General features: G+C 34.7%; 1 protein-coding gene across 1 annotated transcript in view; it reads left to right on the plus strand.

The window, feature by feature from the left end:
• The first annotated feature begins 5,021 nt into the window (after nucleotides 1–5,021).
• PKD1L1 (polycystin 1 like 1, transient receptor potential channel interacting) overlaps nucleotides 5,022–24,362 on the plus strand; it is a 176,696-nt gene continuing 157,355 nt past the window's right edge. Inside the window, exons 1-3 of the mRNA XM_044656906.1 lie at nucleotides 5,022–5,349; nucleotides 11,613–11,736; nucleotides 23,146–23,246. Coding sequence (XP_044512841.1) covers nucleotides 5,235–5,349; nucleotides 11,613–11,736; nucleotides 23,146–23,246 — 340 coding nt within the window. The 5' untranslated portion in view covers nucleotides 5,022–5,234. The remainder of the gene's footprint in view (nucleotides 5,350–11,612; nucleotides 11,737–23,145; nucleotides 23,247–24,362) is intronic.

Below are 24,362 nucleotides of genomic sequence, written 5' to 3' on the forward strand. Positions count from 1 at the left end.
CATTCAGCTCTGGTCTTTTTATCAGGAATGTATGAAAGTCCTCTTTTTCATTGAATATGCATTTTATTTAGGTTTCCCCCGCCCCCCCCCCCCCCGAAGGATTATGCTCAATTTTACTGAGTAAGTGATTCTTCATTGAAGTCCTAGCTTCTTTGTCCTCTGGAATGTCATATTCTGGGCCCTCTGAGCCTTTAATGTAGAACCTGTTAAGTCTTGTGTTCTTCTGATTGAGACTCCAGGATGTTTGGATTGTTGTTTTTTTTTTTTGACTGCTTACAATATTTTCTCCTTGACCTTCGAATTTTGGAATTTGGCTATAATAATCCTGGGAGTTATGCTGTTGAGATCTCTTTCAGGAGGTGATCGATGGATTATTTCCATTTCTATTTTGCCCTCTGGTTCTAGAATATCAGGACAGTTTTTTTTGACAATTTCTTGAAAGTTGATGTCTAAGCTCTTTTTTAATCATGGCTTTCAGATAGTCCAATAATCTTGCATTATCTTTCCAGGATCTGTTTTCTATGTCAGTTGTTTTTCCAAAGAGATATTTTACATTTTCTTCTACTTTTTTCATTCTTTTGACTTGGTTTTTTTCTTGATGCCTTTTGGAGTTATTAGCTACCACTTTCCTGATTCTAATTTTTAAGGCATGATTTTCTTGAGTGAACTTATGTACTTCCTTTTCATTTGGCCAAGTTCTTTTGTCAAGAGTTCTTTCCCTCAGTGAATTTGTGTATCTCTTTTTCCAAAGGGCCAATTTTGCCTTTCAGAAAGTTTCTCAGTACATTTTGTATGTCTTTTTCCATTGGCTAATTCTGCTTTTAAAGGAGTCCTCTTCTTTTGATTTTTGTTCCCTTTTTATCAATTGACCTTTTTTGTTTTTTAAGGTGTTTCTTCAATATTTTTTTGTGGGTCCTTTACCAAGCTATTACCATTTTTTTTATCTTGACTTTCTTTCCTGTAACTAATTTACTTTCCAATTTCGTCTGTCTTATTTTATTTTTAAAATCCTTTTTTGATTTATAACACATTCCCCCCTGTGATCCTCTTGGGGAGACCAATCTCCCCAAAAGGATCATGTGAACATAACTGACTTATAGATTACAGAAATTTGGGGATAAAAGAAAAGAGGTCAAAACCAATGATCCGGTGATAGCTAGATGCATTGACAAAAAGCCAATTAGGGGGCAGTCCCCTTCAGCATGATAGTGTACATTCAAAACAAATGCATTCAACCCCCCATAGTTCAACCAACTGCACCCCAAAGTTCATTTTGGGTCTTTTTGATGCAGTGTAGGTTTCTTCAGGCATCTTCATGGTGCCTTCTCCAAACAGGTTCGTTGTCTGGATTCTGGGGAAGTGGCAAATTTCTTATCTTGAAATTACTCTCAAGAGAATTTAAATTTTATATTATAGATTATAATACATACATTCTGATTTTAAAACATACATGCCCACCCCACCCCCCCACCCCGGAGAATTTACACATTCCTCCCTGAAGAGAGTAAAGGCCAACACCCAGATCAGGTAAGGCTACATGGCTGAGTTATGGGATTGTATGAGTCGATTGGCAAAAGAAATTCAAAAATAAAACAACTCTCTGGTGTGCACAATGAAAAAGAAGGGGGTTTATACTTCCCAAGTCTTCAGAGCTCCAGGAATGGCCAGAGTCCTCAAGCAGCATCTGGAATCAGTGGCAGGCAGGCAGATCAGAATCAGCTACCCCACCCTGGGAGGGTCAGGCTGGGCTGGCCTACTGGAGCTGTGGTCTGAGGGAATCGGGATTGGAATGGGGAATAGCAGGCAGGAATAAACAGCATGAGTTCTCAGCAAAGGCATGGCTTTTGCCAGAAAAGTAACTTTCCCCTTTCCCCCAAAAGCCACTCAAAGGAAGGTAGCCAGGTGGCTGGGGAGAATGGGGAGGAGAGAAAAAACAAAAACGAAAACAAAACCAAAAACAAAAAAAAAACAGCAGAAGCAGGTCCAAAGCTCCTGAGAGAATTTGGAGTTCTTTCAGAGTTCTGCCTGTGGTGGGGAGGGTGAAAAGTCATGGCAGAAGGAATGTGGCTTGTTGAGCTATCTGAAAAAAATGAGAGTTCTTTGTCCAAAAAATTCTGGTCACCAAAAATGTAAAAAAAAAATGAATATAGAAGGCTAGATTTATAAATATTTTTGTTTTAAAACATTTATTGGTAGCCATTAGAAAAATGAAGCCATATGCCTTGCTATCTTGGGCTGTTTGAAAGACCTGCCATTACTTGTGGCCACCATGCTGCTTTAGGAGGAAAAAGAGGAGGTGCCAGTTAGGTCACTTGATTTTATCCTGTCTACATCAGTTACTTAACTGTCTACATCATTACGCAAGACAGGAAGCCAGTGAGCTCATGGGAAATGTAGTTCAAAGACCCCGAAATGTTCATGGGAAGTCAGTGGGCTCAAAAGTTCAATAATATAGTAGGATGATTTTTTTTTAAAGCTTTCAGTTCTAGGTTTTATCTGATATATATTTATAAACAGCAAAAGTTCAGCAAAAGTAGTATTCATTCAGCAAGTGTCATCTACAATGGGGATAAGTTAGAAGCCTTCCCAGCAAGATCAGGAGTGAAGCAAGGATACCTAATATCACCACTATTATTTAATATGATACTAGAAAGGCAACAATTAGAAGAGAAAAAGAAATCTGAGGAATTAAAGTAAGTAATAAGAAAACTAAACTCTTTGCAGATGACAACATGGTATACTTAAAGAATCCTAGAACATTAAAGAACTAGTTGAAATAATATTAGCAAAATTGCAGGATACAAAATAAACACACATAAATCAACAGCGTTTCTATATATTTCCAAAGTGCAGCAGAAAAAGTTAGAAAGAGAAACTTCATTTAAAATCATTCTAGACAATATAAAATACCTGGGAATCTATTACCAAGACAAATGAGGTTTGTGTGAACACTATTACAAAATATTTTTCACAGAAATAAATCTATATCTAAACAATTTGAAAAACATTAATTGCTCATGGGTAGGCTGAGCTAATTTAATGAAAATTATAATCCTACCTGAATTAATTTACTTATTCAATGTCATACACATCAACTACCAAAAAACTATTTTATAGAACTAGAAAAATAACAATGTGTGAGGAAATTTGCCCTTAAACCTTTTGATGTCACACATGTGACATCTTCCTCTGGCTATAGCCTGCACATCTGGGATCCCCTGTACATCCAGTCTGAATGAGTCAGTGTGCAACTTCGCTCTGGAGGGAGGAGCTAGTTAAAATTAAAAGGTTGCATAGAGAAGGAAGAGGGTATGTGGGCTTCTGGGAAGGAGATAGATAGATGCATGGTGGTGGTTCCTGCAGTAAAGAGGTTTAGACCTTAACAAAATGGAGGCTCATCCTTTCCTTTCTGATAAATATAATAATAAAATCCATGGCCAGTCTCTCAATTTTAATCATAACAAAAATTCGCCTGCAAGAACAAAAGGTCAAAATATTGATATATAAAGGGAATCAATAATAAAAAAAAAAAGGTGAAGCATGGTGGCCCAGCAGAAACATATCTTAAACTGTACCATAAAGCAGTAATCAAAACAATCTGGTACTGCTAATACAAGTATGGATCAATGGAATAGATTAGGGGTAAATGACCTCAGCAATCTAATGTTTGATAAATCCATAGATCCCAACTTTTACTGCTAGGAAAATTGGAAAAGAGTATGGCAAAAATTAGGTTTTGATCAATATCTCACACCGTATCCCAAGATAAGGTCAAAATGGGGATAAGATTTAAACATAAGAGTGATATTATAAGTAAATTAGGGGAACATAGAATAATTTACTTATCAGATCTATGGAGAAGGGAAGAATTTATGATCAAACAAGAGAGATAGAACATTACAAAAAGTAAGTGAATAATTTTTATTATATTAAAAAGGTTTTGTACAAACAAAACCAATGCAGCTAAGATTAGAAAGAAAGCAATAAACCGGGGGAAAATTTTTATAACAAATTTCACTGATAAAGTTCTCATTTTTTAAATATATGAAGAACTAAGTCAAATTTATAAGAATCCAAGTCAATTCCCAATTGATAATAGTCAAAGGATATGAATAGGCAGTTTTCAGATGAAATAAAAAATCTTTCAATAATAATATGAAAGAATGTTCTAAATCTCTCTTGATTAGAGAAGCGAAAATTAAAACTCTAAAGTACCATCTCATACCTATCAGATTGGCCAATATGACAGTAAAGGAAAATAATAAATGTTGGAGGAGATGTGGTAAAACTGAGACACTAATGTATTGCTGGTGGAATTGTGAACTGATCCAACCATTCTGGAGGGCAATTTGGAATTATGCCCAAAGAGCTATAAAACAATGCATACCCTTTGATCCAGTAATACCACTACTAGGTCTTTATCCCAAAGAGATTTTTAAAAATAGGAAGGGACCTGTTTGTACAAAAATATTTATAGCTGGTTTCTTTGTGGTGGTAAAGAATTGGAAACTAAAGGGATGTCTCTGAATTGGGGAATGGCTGTACAAATTGAGTTATATGACAGTGAAAGAATACTATTGAAATGATGGAATGCTGAACAAGATGATTTCAGAAAGAGCTGGGAAGACCTACATGAACTGATACAGAGTGAAATAATCAGAACCAGGAAAATATTATACAGAGTAACAGCAATACTGTGGAATGATCAAATGTAATCGATTTTGCTGCTAACAGCAATGCAATGATCCAGGAAAATTCTGAGGGATTTATGAAAAAGAATGCTTTCCACCTCCAGAGAAAGAACTGGTGGAGTAAGAATGCAGATGGAAGCATACGATTTATCACTTTTTTTATTTGGGTATATGTTTTAGGGTTTTATAAGGTTATTCACTTAAAATGAAAAATATGGAAACAGATTTTGTGTGATAATACATGTATAACCCAGAATGAATTGCTTGGCAGCTCTGGGAGGGGTGAGAGAAAAAGGGAGGGAGACAATTTGGATCATACAACTTTGGAAAACTCATGTGGAAATTGTTATAAAAATTAAAAAAAAAAAAAGAAGAGGGAAAGCAGGCACATTTAATGCTATCTTCATTTTGGGAAGAGAAAGAGGAAGCTTTTGTTTGGTAGTTCAGCTTCAGTCCCTAAACAGAACAAGGGGGTGGGGATTTTCTCACTTGCACCTTATTCCCTGGGCTCATTCCATATTGAATGAAGGAGCTTTTGTCCCCATGGAAGGAGGTTATTGGAAGCATAGGTGGAGACTACTAATCCAAGCAGGATTTGTCTGGATCCTTTTGGTAGCTTCCGCTCTTGGGAAAAATTCAAGGAATGACTCAGAGGATGGTAAGTTTGCAGCTTTACAAAAACTTAGTGATTTATTCCTGTTCTATTTATTTCCTAAGGGTCTCTATATCCTTCAGACTTCAACTAGTCAGTCACTCACTCTGTGTTCAGAATAAAAGTAAATCCTGTAAGCAATACAAAATATTTTAAGTATCTTATTTTAGTGAATTTACTCTGTCAAGAAAAATGTCTTTCCTTTGTAGATTACTGTTCAAAGTACAAGAATAATATAACAGTTTTTTAAGAATATTGTTTGAAGGAAAATAAAAGAATACTAAAAATTTTTGAATGCAAAAATTTAATAGAATATTAGAACTGGAGAGTATCTTAGTGATTACCTATTCCCACTAGCTCATTTTATAGATGAAAAAACTGAAATTCTAAGGAACTAAATTATTTGCTCTAAAGACACACATTAGGTTAATGGAAAAGCCAGCATTAGAATCTTGGTCTCTTCATTTTCAAGTTCAGTTAAATAAAATTATCATTAACAATATTTCCTTATGTTACTTTTGAGAATCAATTATCTTTGTTTATATATTTTTAAAAAATGTAGTCAAGATATATTATTCTGGCTCAGTTGATCTCACTTTACATGACTTCATATATATCTTTCTATATTTATTTGTAACCTTACCACTTAACATTTTATAGCACTATACATACTGAATTACATGAATATACCATCATTTACACATCTATGTTCTAATTGTCAGACAAATAGGTTATTTACAATTTTTTGTCATTTCAAGTAAAATAGCTGTTAAGATTTGTGTATGGCTGTGCCCTTTTCCCTCTCTACCACTTTTTGCCTTTTTATAATGTCTCTAGGACAAAAACCTGGCAATAGAGTGATCAACTTTGTAAAACAATACTTTTTCTCTAAGGTATCAGAATAAGCTAAGAGAGAGTGTTTGAATTTCTGGAATGCATCTCTTTTCTGTACTGGGAACTGTTCATTATTATAATAAAGGAAGATGCTTGTAAAATCAACTGGAAATAGAAGACTTTTGAAATACATATTTTGGCTCCCCCCTACCCCTTACTTTCTTCTAAAACATAAACTTATTCTAGACAATAACTTTGGAAGAAAATTTTAAGATGGTGGCAATCCTGAACTCTTCCTGTTACTAAATACAAATTGTAGTTTTTGAAAGCCATTGTGACATTCTGTATTCTAAAGAGTGCCAAGGGCACAGAACAAAAATCTAAGTGAAAGAGAAATTTCTTAAAGTTTGAGTTTTATGATTTTTGCCCAGTTTATTGTGACAACAATCAACAAAAATATTTGAAATAGTAAGAATGAAAACATCTGAGTTGGAAAGAAAACATTGGAACTTTGCTCCATTAGGTGTGTATATGGTATACCTCCCAAGTCAAGTAAATGCAAATCAATGAAAGCCTCCTGAAAATGACTTGTGTGTCAAATAGAAGGAGTTCACAGAAATGGGGAAGATGCATATGAACTGATAAGGGTAATGAGCAAGACCAGAAGAATGCACACAATCACTACAGGCCATAGAAGTTAAAAGATGCTGAAAGAAGCAAAGTTCTAGTAATTGAAAAACCAGTAAGCTTGAGTCCAAATTTAGAAACTGGAATGCTAAAGATCACCAGCAGTTTATATAAAAGATAAACATTTCTTTTTCTTCACAGTTCTATAATGTGTTGTCAGAACTATTATTTTTTAAAAAAATATAGTCATTCCATATATTGTATAATTGTTATAGAGAGACACTTTTTATGGAAGCCCTGTTCTACAAAAAGAGCACAGACTGTGTACCTCAGATTATTATTATTTGTGGAGACTAAGGAGGCAGCAGTATTACTAACCTATGAATCATGATCCAAAAGCATTCTGTGCACTTCCAGATTATAACTTGTTATCTGTTTGGTTTTTAATATTATTAGATACATTATCCCTTTCCCACCCTACATGAATCAAATCTCCCTGAGAGTTCAATTAGATCTGTGTCACTACTAGGGGGAGACATTTTATCTGCTCACTCCTTTAAGAATGCATCTGTTTAGAAAAGAGAGTGAGCAAATTACTTAATGTTCAGGTATTTCTACAATAATCTATTAACATTGGAGTAGCTGTCTTGGAAAGGTATCTTGAGTGGGAAGAGAAAAATCCTGTCCTATGGGTTCTCTCCTTTGCTGTTCTTATTCTCAGAAGTTCACATCTTTCACTTCTGACCTGACTTGAAACTCTTCTCAAAGCTGTTGTTTTTGGTCTTTAGGAAGGGCTAGAGTTTGGAGCAATTTACATTAGTGAGCAAGAGCAAGCTGATTTCTGATTCCTTAATCTTATCTGTTGCTGTACCTTACCACTTGCCAACTAGTAAATGTTTTAGGACTGACTTCATTTTCTGTGAAAGCTTGGATTATTTTTCTGATATACGTATTGAAAGTATTTGCTGTGCTTCCTAACCTGAGCTATAGAAGATAACACACACGTGTTATGTGGAATTTCATTTTTTTATTTTCATGGCAGCTGATGAATCTGGGTAAAGTGAGTTAAATTATTCTAATTTTCTTTATGTAGTGTTGGATAATTGTTATATAATGGCATGTTAATTTGATTAGACTAATTATTTCGATGTTGTCTTTCTTCTTCTCTACCTTTTCTCTCTGTAAATTCTAGAGCTCACCAGGTATCCTCTTGTACTTTGAACAGCTGTTCTTACTTGATTGGTTTATAGTGCAAAAATAAAGGGAAATAATAAAGAGGTATTGTTTACTAACATTGCTGGGTAAGCAGCTGTAGGAACTGACTCATTGCTTAGGCAACCAAACTTTGTTTAAATAGAGGAACTTGGTAAGGTCCAAGAGCTTCCCTGGATCAATTTACATGCAAATAGTAGATCCTGCCTTCTAGAAGGACTGTCTTTTGGCTGATTTGCCATCCTAGTAGTAAAACAAGTTGTTTTCCATTCTTGGAACAATATAGATATAACAACTTGTTATATATACAAAAAAAAATAGTCACAATTGAATTCAATAAACATTCATTAAATACCTACTATGTGCTGCATCCATCATGTGAAGAAAATGTATCCTACTTTTCTGGTGTTCCATTAGAGTGTAACCATCTTGAGCAGAGGGGCTGTTTTCCATTTTTGTTTCTGTAGCCCTTCCAGTTCCTTACTCATAGGAGAAACTTAATAAATACTCCTTCGGTTTAATTGAATATTAGTTGTTGGTATATATTTTTATCATGTAATAGCTACTATAGCTTTGAAAGCTTTAAATCCAACTAAGAGATACTAAAGTTATTAGTTGGGGGCGATGGATACATTGTGAAAACTATTAAATTTGTAATCCAAAGGCCTTAGTACAGTTCTTTGCTTTACTAATTGCATGACTAGTTGTATTTCTCTCTCATAATACTCCATCTACCAGCTGTGGGCCTGAAACTCTCTCCTCTCTCCTCTATCTTCTAGCTTCCCAGGCTTTTTTCAAGTATCCATTAAGCCCAACCTTCATAGGAAACCTTTATTCTACTTAAAACAAAACAAACCTTACATAGTAACTTAGATTTGGAGTCAGGAAACTAATATTTAGTTCTTTTCCTGCCACTTATGTGATCTTAGGTAAGTCATTTTACTTCTCTGTGCCTCAGATTTCCCTTTCTATTAAGTAAAAAAAATAATAGTTATATTATACATCATAAAATGATTGTGAAGATTGCATGAAATGTTAGCTATAATTGATGCTTCAAGGAGCCAAGAAAGAAGAGAGAGAAAAAACTTCAAGTGGTACTTTGCCATTTTGAGGTTATGAATATAAATAATATTTTAACTGGGAATATATTCTATAGATTGTCAGCTTTAGATGTGAGGTGCCATTTAACAGGAAACTCTTAAATCTCTCTTATCTGTTGGTCTCTAAAAGATTTTATTTCATTATTTTTTCTTCCCATTCCACACTCCTAGAACTGCATTTGATTTCTACAAAAGTTGAGTGGAACATTTTAAAGTGTCTCAAGGGAAGCTAGAAAATAATGCATTTCCTCAATTCCCAGCTTTTGTTCCTTTTCAGATCTCTCTCTTTGCCACCCACAGGTGGCAAATTAGATCAAAGGTATTTTACAGCTAGAATCAGAAGATTTGTCAGCAAATGATCACAGTTTAAAAAGGAACTAAATCTATTTTGGCACCAGCCTGTTAAGTCGAACTAGTAGGTAGGTACAAACACATCCCTTAGCTTTTAACCAATTATTTATTCACCTACCTCTTTGTAGCTACAACAATAGTAAAACAAAAATCAGTTAAAATAATTTTTTTTTAAACCCTTGACTTCCTTCTTAGAATCAATACTGTGTATTGGTTCCAAGGCAGAAGGGGTGGGGAAGGGGTAGGCAATGGGGGTTAAGTGACTTGCCCAGTGTCATATAGGATGTTTCTGAGGTTGAATTTGAACCCAGGATCTCCCATCTTTAGACCTGGCTCTCAATCCACTAAGCTATCTAGCTGCCTCCAAAATAATATTATTTAACTCCAAGTTTCAAGTATACATAACTGTGGCTAAAAGTATATTTGGATAAATTATCTGAGGCCTATAATTATTTTCTTAGAAAAAGAATCTTTTTCAAATAAGTTAAGTATGTTTATGCATTGGGAGGAAGTTATACTAGGTGACTATCAAGGCCCCGTAGAGTTTGGAGATTCTCCGATTTCATGATCTATTTTATAGTCAAGGAACATTTAAAAAATAACTGAAAAGTTCCTTAGAGATTACCAAATTAAGCCCCCAGATTTTACATATGAGGAAAGTGAGGCCCAGAAAAGTCGTGATTTTTCATAAGGTCCCATTGCTGGTAGAGCAAGGCTGTAAGGAGAAAATTTATAGAACATAAGCTAAACTGACAGTGAGGCAGAGAATTTGGCATCTTCTTTTCATTCCTAATTTAACGTGTTTAAAATTATGCTCCATAATGCTGATCCCAAAAGCATGCATGATGATGTTGTGAAAAGCTAGTTTATTATTCCCAGATTTCCTTAAGTTTCAATTTTAAATCCATCACAAAATGTACTTTTCCACAAGTCTTCCAAGACTTTAACATTTTAGAGTTAGGGAAAGACATTAGATGTTTAAATTAAATTGATTTAGTAAGAATAAAAGAGTCTGAAAGGTTAAGGAAGCATCAGGAAGTTAAAAAAAAAAGTCCTGAGAAGAAGATTCTCATATCATGCTGCCGACCACACAAACGATTCACTCATAAAAAGGCAACACAGTATGAAGGCCGCAAGGCTGTGGAATAGATAGAATATAAGAGTTGGAGTCAGGAAGATCTGAGTTTGAATTCTGTTTCACACACTTACCAGCTATGTGATCCTGAACAAGACACTTTAAAACAATCAAACAAACAAACAAACAACAACAACAAAAACAACTTCTCTATGTCTCAGTTTCCCCGACTGTAAAAATGAGGATAGAAACAATACCTACCTCCCAGAGCTGTTGTGAAGATCAAATGATAACATTGTGAAGACATTAGTGCAGTGCCTGCCACATTGAAACACTTTATGTTTTCTATGATGTTTATGATTCTAAAGATCAAATGCAATAACATAAATGCATTGTGAAACTTAAAGCACTTTATCAATAAATATTTATTAGCATTATAGCAATAAACATTTGTTAAGTACCTACTATGGGCCAGACACTGTGCTAAACTATATAAATGCTAGTTATCATCATTATCACCGCCACAGGTAGAAAGTCATTATACCTAGAGAGCAGCCTCAGAGTCAAGACTTTGGTTTCAATTTCATTTGTGACAAATGCTGCCCATAACCTTGGACAAGTCACCTCCCTTTTCAGTGTCTCCAGGCAATTCCCTAAAATTCTAAATTGCAGAGTAGTTGCAGATTTGCATTAAGATTTCCTATAGCAATGAAATCAAATATCTGGACCAATACCTTTAGAAAAAAAAAAAAACAAAAACAAGCAACTCTTACTTTCTGTCTTAGAATCAATACTGTGTATTGGTTCCAAGGCAGAAGAATGGGAAGGGCTAGGCAATGGGGGTTAAGTAACTTGCCCAGGGTCACACAGGAAGTATCAGAAGCCAGAAGAGACCTCTAGTCTCTAGGCCTGGCTCTCAATCCACTAGGCCACCTTGACCAAATATCTTTTGAATGAAGATATAACTTCCATAAACCAGTCTGCTGTAGTGTTTACAGGAGCAAAATATGGAAAATGTTCAATGTATTTATTTGATATTGTAAGAACACATTTCCTTTGCTCTATTTTAGGAACATGCTGGTTACTTAACTACAATAATACTGAGACCCTGAAACAAGGAAAGGCAGAATATCTTACTGCAAATGATTGTGAAGAAGGAATTTCTGACTATTTCAAATGTTGTTTCACAAAAAGGTAAGAATGACATCATAATTCCATCAGTATGACTTTTCCTAATACAGTTGAAGGGCACAATGTCTTCACTGCTGACGAGATGGGTTTTTGGAACTGTCCAGATGTGGGTTCTGCCCCCAGTGATGCAGATTTGAAGCTCACAATCCATTTATCCCTGCCAAGACCCTGCAGCTCATGTCCATATCTTTCCATAAATTTGCTGCGGGAGATACACCTAGCATGCAGGAAGAGAGGACATCTTGCTCTTGATCCTCTAAGTTTTTAATCTTTTTAGGATCATGGATCCTTTTGGCCATCTACTGAAGCCTGCAGACCCCTTTTCAAAGCAATGTCTTTAAATGTTTTCAAATATATCATTATGAAGTAGCCTAAGATGCACAGGATTACAAAGGAAACCAATAATATTGAAATTCAGTTACCAAATTTTAAAAATAAATTCACAGATCCCCTAAAATCTGTCAATAGACTTCAGATTAGGAACTTTTCTAGATCGCTTGGCATTCAGTTATCCTGAAAAATGTACCAGCCTTTAGTCAATCTCATGATGAAGCTCTAAACTTTTCCATTTTACTTTTAATGAAAAGGGAATGCTGAGATACTTTAAAAAAAAAAAAAAAGAAGTTATTTTAAAGGAGTTTTCAGAGCCTAATGAATCATACAAGAGTTTACTGGCCAATTTCCTTGGACCTTCATCCATCCATGATATAGAAATACTAAAGTTTCATAATTAAATAATTAGCATATTATCTGATCATTTGTACATAAAGTAATTCTGAGCCATCTACCTTCCCCAGTATTTGTTGTTATTAAAATTCCCAGCATATGCCACTCCACTCAACTCATCTTTGGAGTTATTTAAAACATATTTTGGTAAATTTGAGTCAGAAAAAATGTATTCAACTTCATTGTATATCTCTCTCCACAAATATTGAAATATTTAATCTATTAAAGAAATATTTATTGAACATCTTCTATGTATAAGGCATGATGGAATGCAAGAGAACAACTGAACAGGGCCTGCTCTCAAGGAGCTTATCTTCTTGAGAGCAGCAACTTACACATGGATCAGGAAATATTAAATACATACAAAATAATTTGGGAGAAGGCATTAATGATGTGGGGAAGCAGAGAGTTTGTGGAAAATAGCATTTGAATGGTACTTTGAAGTGAGGTAGAGATTTCCATTCTTGGTAGGAGATTTGGAGAAAGAAAATTGTAGTATCGCTAATTCTGTTCTTTATTTATGCAACATGATTGCAAATAAGATTTCTGATATTTCTTATTTGGGGAGAGGATTTCCATTTATGCAATTAGAAAGAGACAGTAAACATTGTAGTGGATAAAAAGTCAACCTTTAAGCCAGAAATTCCTGTATGTAAGACCTGCTTCTGACACATACTGGCTGGGTGAGTCTAGTCATGTCACCATTTTTAGTGGTACTGTGCAGCTCTCTGAGACTATTAGCTGCAGAGCATGTTCTTATCTTTGTTGATAAAGGGATTTTCACCAATGGGAGTTTCCTATGCAGATGAAATCCTAAACATTATTTATCAGTTTTGAATAGCCCACTTTACAAAGAAAGGGTCCATTTGAAATAGAAATTCTCAAGTTCCAACAAAGCAAAGCCTTTGGGGAGAAAAGCTCATGAAATGAATTCTCTAATAACAAAAATGAAACTGACCATGTAATAAATAGGGTTTGTCCTAGAGAACTGTGAAGACCTAAGAAACAGATGTTTTGCTAAAGAGTAGTCGAAATAGTCTGGTTTATCTTTTGTGATCCCTGAAAAATTCCATTAGCTCATCAAATTTATAGAACTCTTTTGGGATCTAGTGGGTTAGGCTTAATGCAGACTCTTCTGGGACACAGATAATTGTCCAAGTGAAAGAACTGATGACAAAGTAGATTTGTTAAAAGAATGTGGCTTTTTCAAACCATCTAGTTTGCTAAGCCTGTTTAGTCTTTCATTGTCCTCTTTATATAATTGTCTTTTTAACCATATCAAGGAAGCAATAAAAAACCAAAATAAGCCGGAAAGTTGAAAATTAAGGTCACATTTTTCTTTCTATCTAACCATAATTCCATTTTCCTGTTGTATCTGTTGGAAACCTATTGGATACCCCCTGTCTGGAATCTGATTTCTAACCCTAACATTTTCATTACTTTACTTCATGATGAAGTTTTGTACATGAATTTTTGACATGATAGTCAAAGAATGTTAATGAAAGGCTAAAATAAATTTTCTAGTCCAGCAATTCTCAAACTTTTTGGTCTTGGAAATCCTTTAAATTCCTAAAAATTATTGAGACCACCATCTCCAGCATTTGGTCTTATATGGGTAATATCTATTGTTACTTGCTATATTAGAAATTAAATTAAAATGTCTTCTTATTTTGAAAATAGCCCAGTAGTAGACTGTTTTGATGACTACCACTGTGTAATATAGTTTGAGATCTGGTACTGCTAGGCCACCTTCCTTCACATTTTTCCCCCATTGATTCCTTTGATATTTTGACCTTTTCCTCTTTCAAATGAATCTTGTTATTCTTTTTTTCTAAATCAATGAAATAATTTTGGGAAATAATTTGGTATGGCACTGAATAAATTAATTTAGGCTGAATTGTCGTTTTATTACATTGGCTTACTTTACTTATGAGCAATTAATGTTTCTCCAGTTGTTTAATTCTGACTTTATTAGTGTGAAAAGTATTTTGTTATTGTGTCCCTATAGTTCCTGATCTGTCCTAGAAGGTAGACTCCCAAGTATTTTATATGGTCAGCAGTTATTTTAAATGGAGTTTCTCTTTCTATTTCTTGATGTTGGACTTTTTTGGTAATATATAGAAATACTGATGATTCATGTGAGTTTATTTTGTATCTTGCAACTTTAAGTTGTTAGAAATTTAAATTAGTTTTAAATTTTGATTCATTTTACTATATATTTAATACAACAATATAATTATATATTATAACACAAAATTATAATATGTTAGATTAGATTATATATTTATTTTTGTTTTATAGTTGTTCTCTAAGTATAACAATAAATCACTCATAAAGTAATAGTTTTGTTTCCTTATTGGTATTCTAATTCTTTCACTTTCTTTTTCTTCTCCTATAAAGTGATAGTTTCGTTTCCTTATTGGTATTCTAATTCTTTCACTTTCTTTTTCTTCTCCTATTACTATTCTTAGCACGTCTAGGACAATATTGAGTAACAGTGGTGGTTATGGACATCCTTGCTTTACCCTTGTCTTATGGGAAAGGCTTTAGAATATCTCCATTACAGATAATGCTTGCTAATGGTTTTAAATTACTTATCATTTTAAGGAAATCTCCATTTATTACTATCCTTGTTAATCTTTTTTATAGGAATGAGTATTGTATTTTGTCAAAAGCATTTTCTACATCTATTGAGATAATCATATGATTTTTTGCTGTTTTTGTTACTGATATGGTCTATTATGCTGATAGTTTAATATCGAATCAACCCTGTATTACTGGCATAAATCCTACCTGATTAAAATGTATAATCTTATTTTTTTTTTTAAACCCTTGTACTTCTGTGTATTGTCTCATAGGTGGAAGATTGGTAAGGGTGGGCAATGGGGGTCAAGTGACTTGCCCAGGGTCACACAGCTGGGAAGTGGCTGAGGCTGGGTTTGAACCTAGGACNGACTTGCCCAGGGTCACACAGCTGGGAAGTGGCTGAGGCTGGGTTTGAACCTAGGACCTCCTGTCTCTAGGCCTGACTCTCACTCCACTGAGCTACCCAGCTGCCCCCTAAAATGTATAATCTTGTTAATACATTACTATAATCACTTTGATAGTACTTTATTTAAAATCTCTGCATCAAAATTCATTAGGGAAATTAGTCTGTAGTTTTCTTTCTCTGTTTTTGCTCTTCCTGGTTTAGATATAATACTACATTTATGTCATAAAAATATTTGATAGGACTCCTTCTTTGTCTATGCCAAATAACTTATGTGGCATTAGAATGAATTATTCTTTGAATATTTGATAGTGATTCCTTCTTGTCCTAGAGATTTTTTCTTAGGAAGCTCATTTTTGGCTTGTTCCATTTCTTTTTTCTAAGATAAGATTATTTAAGTATTTTATTTCCCTTTTTTGTCAATCTGGGCAACTTATATTTTTATAGACATTCTTCCATTTCACTTAGATTATGTGGTTTTTTGGCACATAATTGAGTAATAGTTCCTAATAATTGCTTTAATTTCATCTTCATTGGTGGTAAATTCACCTTTTTCATTTTTGGTACTTGTAATTTGGTTTTCTTCTTTCTTTTAAAAAAGCTACATTAAGGTTTATCTATTTTATTGTCCTACCCCCACCCCCAAATAAGCTCCTTGCCTTATTTATCAGTTCAGTGGTTTTCTTATTTTCATTTTCATTAATCTCTCTTTTGATTTTCAGGATTTTCAATTGGATGTTATTTGGGGATTTGAAATTTGTTTTTCCTCCTACTTTAAAAAAATTATATATCCAATTCCTTGTTCTGCTCTTTCTTGATTTTATTGATGTTAGTATTAAAAGATATTTTTGGTATTTTGGCTTATTGTTGTTTTTCTTTTTAATGAAATTATTTATTGTTTTGATTTATTCTTGGATTCATTCATTCTTTAGGATTAGATTATTTGCTTTCTGGTTAATTTTTAATCTATATCCATGGCCCTTTATAAAATATAATTTTTATTGCATTATGGTTGGAAAAGGATGCATTTAATATTTCTACTTTCTACACATGGTTGTAAATCCTAATTTATTTTGTTGTTTTATGTACTAATACTTGGTCAGTTTTTGTGAAGGTGTTGTGTGTTGCTGAGAAAAAGATATACCCATTTCTATTCCCTTTCAGTATTCTCTAGAGACCTGTCATATCTATCTTTTCTAAAATTCTACTCATCTCGTTTCTTATTTATTTTATGGTTAGATTTACCTAGCTCTCAGATGGGAAAGTTGAGGTCCTCAACTAGTGTAGTTTTATTGTTTATTTCCTCCTGTAACTCAATTAACTTTTCCTTTACGAATTCAAATGCTATGCCATTTGATACACTTATGTTTAGTATTGATATTACTTCATTGTCTATGGTACCTTTTAGCAAAATGTAGTTTTCCTGATTATCCTTTTTAATTAGTATTATTTTTGCTTTTATTTAGTCTGAGATTATGATAGCTACCCTGATTTTTTTTTTTTTTTGGATTCTACTCTAACAACTTACTTTTCCTCTTCTTGTGTCTCTTATGTTTCAAGCTTGTTTCTGGTAAATAACATATTGTTGGATTGTGGTTTTTAATCTACCCTGCTATTCATTTCCATTTTATAGGTGAGTTAATTCAATTTGTATTCACAGTTATGATTACTAACTGTGTATTTCTCTCCTTCCTATTTTTTTCTTTATCCCCTCTCTCTTTTTACTTTGTCCTTACTCAAAAGTCTGCTCTGCTTCTCAATACTACTTTCTTTAAGGTGTCCTTCCCTATTAGTCTCCTTCTCTTCTCTTATTCCCTTCCCTTCTTAATTCCTTTTAGAGAAAGATTTCTATACCCAATTGAATGTGTATGTCAAAAATGATAAGAGTAAGGTTCAAGCATAGCCTATTACCCACCATCTTTGTCTCCATTGTAAAAGTTCTTTCTTCTGGACCTCATTTATGTGAAATGATTTTTTCCATTTTTCCTTTCCCTTTCTCCTTCTCCCACTGCTTCTTTCTCATGCCTTAATTTTATTAAAAAGAAATCATTCCATCATAATCAACTCATACCTGTGCCCTCTGATTTTGTATGCCCCTTCTAACTACCCAATAATGATGAAGGTCTTAGGAGTTACATGTACCTCTTTCTCATAAAGGAATGTAAATACTTTAACCTTAGTTATTCCCTTATAATTCCTTTTTTTTATGCTTCTCTCAATTCTTTTATTTGAAAGTAAATTTTTCTATTTAGCTCTGGTCTTTTCCTCAAGAATTCTTGAAAGTCCTTTATTTCAGTGGAAGCTAGAATGCCAGAGATGGGAGGACCTGGGTTCAAATCTGGTCTCAGACCCTTCCTAGCTATGTTATTCTGAGCAAGTCACTTAACTCCAATTACCTAGCCCTTACCACTTTTCTGCCTTGGAATTGATACTTAGTTTTTCAATCTAAGAAAAAAAGTAAGGCTTAAAAAAACTTCTCTATTTCATTAAATATCCTTTTTCCATCTTGAAGTATTATACTCAATTTTGCTAGGTGGATTATTCTTGGTTTTAATCCTAGCTACTTTGCCCTCTGGAATATTACATTCTAAGCCACTTGATTCTTTAATGTGGAATCTGCTAAATCTTATGTTATCCTTACTTGGCTCCATGATGTTTGAATTGCTTTTTTTTTCTGGCTGCTTGCAATGATTTCTCCTTGATCTGAGAGCTCTGGTATTCATCTCTAATATTTCTGGGAGTTTTCATTGTTTAGTTTCTTTCAAGAAGTGGTAGGTGGATTCTTTCAAGATCTATTTTATCCTCTATTTCTAGGATACAAGGGCAATTTTCCTTCATAATTTCTTAAAATGTATTTTCTAGGCTTTTTTTTTATCATGGCTTTCAGGTAGTCCAATAATTTTAAAGTCATCTTTCCTCAATTTATTTTCCAAGTCAATTGTTATTCCAATAAGACATTTCATATTTTTTTCTATTTTTTCATTCTTTAGAATTTGTTTTATTCTCTCTTGGTATCTCATGGAGTCATTAGCTCACACTTGCCCAATTCTATTTTTAAGGCATTATTTTTTCCCTGAGCTTTTGTATGACCCTTTCCCCATTTGGTCAGTTCTACTTTTTAAAAAGTTCTTTGCTTCAGTGAATTTTTGTGCCTCTTTTTCCACATGGTCAATTCTGATTTTTAATGTGTTATTTTCTTCATTTTTTGTGCCTCTTTTACTAAGCTATTGACTTTTTTTCATAATTTTATTGCATCACTCTCATTTCTTTTCCCAATTTTTCCTCTACTGCTTTTGAGTTTTGAAAATCCTTTTTGAGCTCTTTCAGGAATTCTTGTTGGGTTTGTAGCCAATTCACATTTTTTCTTTGAAGTTTAACTTATAACTTCTTTGACTTTATTGTCTTCCTTTGGGTTTCCCTGCCATCCTAGTAACTTGAGAATGGGCAATGTAGGCCCTGAATCCACTACCAGCAAAGGATCCTCTGCAATTTACTTTCAATTAGTTGTCTGCCCCACTACCTCCCCCAATTGCCCCTGTTCTAAGAGCTTCTGAAGCTTCCTCTGCCATCAATGCTTTCAAGATCCTCTGCTGGCACCGTGCTGGTTGTACAATGCTCTAGACTTCACCACTACTTTGGTGAGACAGACCTTTCTTACAGCCTTCCAAGTTGTCTTGGGAAGAAAAAATTTTATTTGAGCTTTTGTTGCTTCTGCCACTCAAGAATTGTATTTGAGGTTCAATTTTAAAGTTTTGTGGAGGGGAACTTGAGAAAGTTCAGCTGAGTGCATCTTTATTCTGCCATCTTTGCTCCCCTTTCCTTAGTTTGTACTTTTCTAATAGAAGAAAACCTGCTTCAGTCTCTTAAAGTTCAGTCCCTCTAGGCCAGGGGTCGGCAACGTATGGCTTTCGAGCCATATCTGGCTCTTTTGAGGGCCAGATATGGCTCTTTCTGCAGGAGCCATAAAGTCAATTTTTTTTTTTCAGGCGCTGTTACAGGAGCGGCACTGTGAGCACTGTATGGCTCTCATGAAATTACATTTTAAAAAATGTGGTATTTATGGCTCTCATGGCCAAAAAGATTGCCGACCCATGCTCTAGGCTCTCTTGAAAATATGCTGAATGCCAAGGAAATCCTCTAGTTGTCTAGTAGAACATGGAAGTGACTTAAATAACTAAACAGGAAGTCTCTGGGAAAAAACTTTTGGAAGCCTAAAAGAGTTCATTGCAACTTCTCTTCACTCTTTAAGTATACTTTTTAAGGACAATTAGCATACTCTCATCACCCTCTCCTAGGTGAATGGCCATAGGCAGTTTATTCTCTAATTTCCCAAGAGTGAGGAAGCACTTCCCAGTAAAAATCACTATCTTAATGTAGAGGCATCAGCAAATGCACCATTAGGAATATAAAGGCAGCCCTGGCTCATATTCCTCTTCATTGTTTATTGTCCACTTCAGGGAGATCATTATGTTCTAATCCTACAAAAAATCATCAATTGTTCTGGGGTGGGTCTTCTTAGGCTAGTCCCTTGATAATTCAGATTTAATATTAGAACAAAATGAAACACTTATAAGTCATTCCATAGTTAACTAAAGGAGAAAGAAGTCTTGCTTAGCCACAGGAGGAAAAGTATATGAGGATAGGTATTGAGGACACTTAGAATTGGTTTGGAGTCAGCCTGAGTTCAAGTCCCAGCTCAACCACTTGCTAACTATATGATCTTGAGAAAGTCATATCTCCAGATTAAAGGTTTCAAAAATTATCTTAATTATTGTTATAATTATGTAGCATTCTAAGATGTGCCATCTGGGGACATCTAGGTGGCACAGAGGATAGAGTGCTGGACCTGAAGTTCTTAAATTTATCTCTCTGAATACAAATCTGACCTCAGACACTTACTAGCTACGTGACCTTGCGCAAATCAGGTAACCTTGTTTGCCTCCAATTCTGCATCTATAAAATAAGCTGGAAAAGAAAATGGCAAATTGGTCTAAAAGAAAACCCCAAAATGGGGTTATACAGAGTTGAACACATCTGAAACAATTGAACAAGTACTTGCAAAACATTTCAAATACTCTGTCTCATTTTATACATTGGTTAGTGAGCTAGAAAGGGATCTGAATATATAGCTCTCTTCCCTGAATTGCCTTTTATTTTCTGCCATCAAGAGAATGTCTGGAGTTCCTCCTAATGACTCTATTGTGCTGAGGTGATCAAGAAGTGATGTCAGTAGCGTGAACCTTTAGCCCCTTGAGCCAACCAATTTATTATGGTCTCAATACCTTTTTAAGGAAAAATTAATTTGGGGAAATTTCCCAACATGGGTTTCATGAGAGCCTAGGGAGAATCTCACTAACAATGAAGTCTGCAAGACTTATAATCAGAAAGTGAGTAACCCAACAGAAAGGAAAACCTATTTATTAATGCACTAGGAAAGATCCTTTGGAATGAGAATAGCTTTAATTTCTTAGGATATAGTTTGGGTTTTTATAGCTTTATAGGTAAACTTATAGTACATAGCCAATCAGCAGCTTTCCAAGGCAGAATGAAAACCTTTTCTACAGTTATTTCTCCATATTATTTATTCTAGATTCATGATGTCCATCTTCCACTGTTTTTTGTTACCTTGAAAAGTAATTTGTCTTCTCTGGTCATCACTTCTACCCTTTATACAATGAAGGGGTTCAACTTAGTGATAGTTTTGTTTCTTTAGGCTCCCCATTCCTACACTGCTCCTATAAACTATAAAGTGAAAGGTTTAGGTTAGGCATGAGAAAGAATTCTGCCAGTGAGAGAAATGCTAATCCCTGACATGAGTTATAAAGGAAAAATAGTAGAATATTCTTCCCTGGGGATGTTTTCCAATAGAGTAAACAACTATCTGATGAATTAAGTGGAAAAGAGGAAAGAGCTAGATGATTTCTCAAGGATACTTCACAGCTCTTAAGTTTGATGTATCAATTAGATATCTGTGATTTGGTCCTTGGAGTTCATCTTATTTTCCACTTGTGAATTATTAGCCACTTCAAAAAATTATCATGGTAGTGGACACAATGACCACTTTATTTTCCTATTCAAATAAAAGTACTCAAGTCTCCTGAGCAAACCCAATGAGCTTTGGCTAGGATTTCTTCTAAGAGCTATCCTTGCTTGCCATCTGCTGGTAGTATCTTGGTTATTACATCAATTTCCATGTTCTGAAAATAGCTATGATAAAGAAACTAAACTGGATTGTCAGGGAATCGAATTAATTATGGAATTTTAGACTTACATGGGACCTCAGAGACATTCTAATCTAGCCAGTGCCCTCAAAAGGTTTCTCTCTACAACACAATTGACTAGTGGTCATTCAGCCTCTACTCGAAGATGGTATTGGAATTCACTGCCTCCATTCTAATTCTGGACAACCGATTATTAGAAAATGTTACATCGTCTAACTGTGTATTTTTGCAGCTTCAACTCATTACTCTCAATTTTACCTGCTGGGACCAAAAAAGAATGAGTCTAATCCTCTTGCATATGACAGCTCTTTATATACTTGAAGCATCACCATCTCCTTCCCTCTGAATACTCTTCTTTAGGGTAAATATTCCCTGCTCCATCAACTGAATCTCATGTGTAGTGGACCCAATGTTTTTCATCATCCTGGTTGTCCTCCTCTCAATAATTTCTAACTAATCAATGCCCTTCCTATAATGTGGAAGGAATTACCTAAAATATTTCTTCAAAAGTTTTTTCTAGAAAGTTAATGTGTGGTAGCACACTAAAGCTAAATTCATTTTTGAATTTTTATAAATAAAGATATAGAAGGAAAAGGATGTCATATTTATTTTTATCACTAGTTTTTAAATGGTCATGAAGCAAACCAACAAAAAAAAAAACAAGCACAGGGCATTTGTCTTAGGTCAATGACTTGAGCTAGTGCTCCACAGTTCTTGTTTCTTTAGCTCTCTCTGTCTTTCTGTCTCTGTCTCTGTCTCTGTCTCTGTCTCTCTCTCTCTGTCTCTCTGTCTTTCTCTCTCTCAAGCATTAAAAAAAACCAACAAGCACATTTCATCCTAGCTCAAATTAAGAAGCACTTACTTATCCTGTAGCATTTTTCCTTATAGATACCATCTACTATGTAGGTATCAAAAGAATTATTGAAAGATACATGTTATTATAGCTCACATTTTAATAAACAATATAAAGTTTATAAAATGCTTTTCTTTTCTCACAATAGCCCTTTTCAGGATGTCATCCAGAAGCCATTCTCACCATTTCACAAAAGGGGAAACCAAGACTCCAAATTATTTGGCATAGTGATAAACATATAATGAACTGCTAGATTTGGACTTTGTTGTAGTTTGGTTGACACTTGTTGGGTGATCATGTATTAGTCACTTAATCTCTTGGAGCCCTAACTTCCTCATCTTTAAAATGGGAATAATAATATTTGTATTGTCTCCCTCATAGGATTGTTATAAGAAAAGCATTTTGCGAACTTTAAGATCCTATGTAAATGTGAATTGTTGCTATTATTTTAAGTTACTTGTCCAAGATCACATAGCTAGAAAATAGTAGAATAGATATTTGAACCCAAACCTTCTGATCTCTGTTTATGTGTTTAGGAGCTTGGGGGGATGGAGGGTGGGTAGTGGGAGAAGGAAGAATTGTCACTAATTTTTTTCTCACTTTTATTTTCTACCCACTTTCAGATGCCCTAAAGATGACTCAGGGAACTTGAAGCCTTACATTTGTAGTACTCTCATCAGCGTGCTTATTGTCAACATGCAAACTGGAAAAGCAAAGACAGCAGGTAATCAGAAAGCCTGGGTTAGAGCCATTTTCAACCTTCTTCCCATTGCTAGGTAAACATATTGTAGCTATTTCTATCAGTGACCTTTTGGAACAAAAGTCCTTTTAGAGTTATTCTGGTATATAATGGTACATTACTTTCAGGGTTAGTGCCTACTGGCCTTGCTAGTCTCAGGAGATATCCCATGTTTTCAATGAGAAGGGCCAGGTAGAAGAAGGCTTGTTAAAACATCATAAGCATGTGCTTCAGCACCAGGACTTACCTAACATGACAGTGTTAACTTGGAAAAACCAGAACTACCAAAGTAGTCAGAAAAACCACTCTTTAATCAGGAATAGGGATAAGATTCAAGTATTTTGTCCCTACACAGAGTCAAACGTTAAACACCATGTACAACCGGAGGCCTTGAGACTCTGGGGAACGCATCCCTGGGAGATGCTCTCTCCACCCTGGGAGAAAACACACTAGATGCTTTCTCCAAAAAGGAAAGGAAATTGGGAGTCCTTATATCCTCTGGATAATAAGGTATCACAAACAGGTTTGTAAACCTCTTTGCAGCCAACAACTAGGGTATTAAGGAGCATCAGCTGTAACAAATCAAAGGCAAAGGTTAAACTAAGAAACTGGGCTTCATGAGAGGAAAACTTTCACCCAATAGAGAAACCTCCAAAACAAAAAGGTGCTTAAAATTCAAACCAAAATAGGGGTACCTGGCACTGGGATTTCTCAAAGGTAAGGGTAAACTGAATCATCCAAAAATTCACGTTGACAACAGGTTATCAAAGATTTGTTAGGGCCTCAGTTACAAGTGTTGTACTTCAGACCTAGAAGAATGTTTTTTTAGGAATATCATAATCATCATCACCACTTCCATCACCACCACAACCATCACTACCACCATCATGATCATCATGACCAGTCTTATGATTTAATTGTTACAGGGAACTCTTAGTAATGAACTCCTATTAATGCAAGTTAGCAGCTGCTCTGCAATTTTTAGTTCTAGCAAGTTGCCTGAAGCAATGAGGGATTAAATGTAGACCTGAACCAAGGCCTTCTTGGGTCTACTTACTGCACCATGCTATGGGAAATTCTTCCTTCCTTCCTTCCTTCCTT

The sequence above is a fragment of the Gracilinanus agilis genome, chromosome 1, assembly GCF_016433145.1.
Source record: "Gracilinanus agilis isolate LMUSP501 chromosome 1, AgileGrace, whole genome shotgun sequence".
NCBI lineage: Eukaryota > Metazoa > Chordata > Mammalia > Didelphimorphia > Didelphidae > Gracilinanus > Gracilinanus agilis.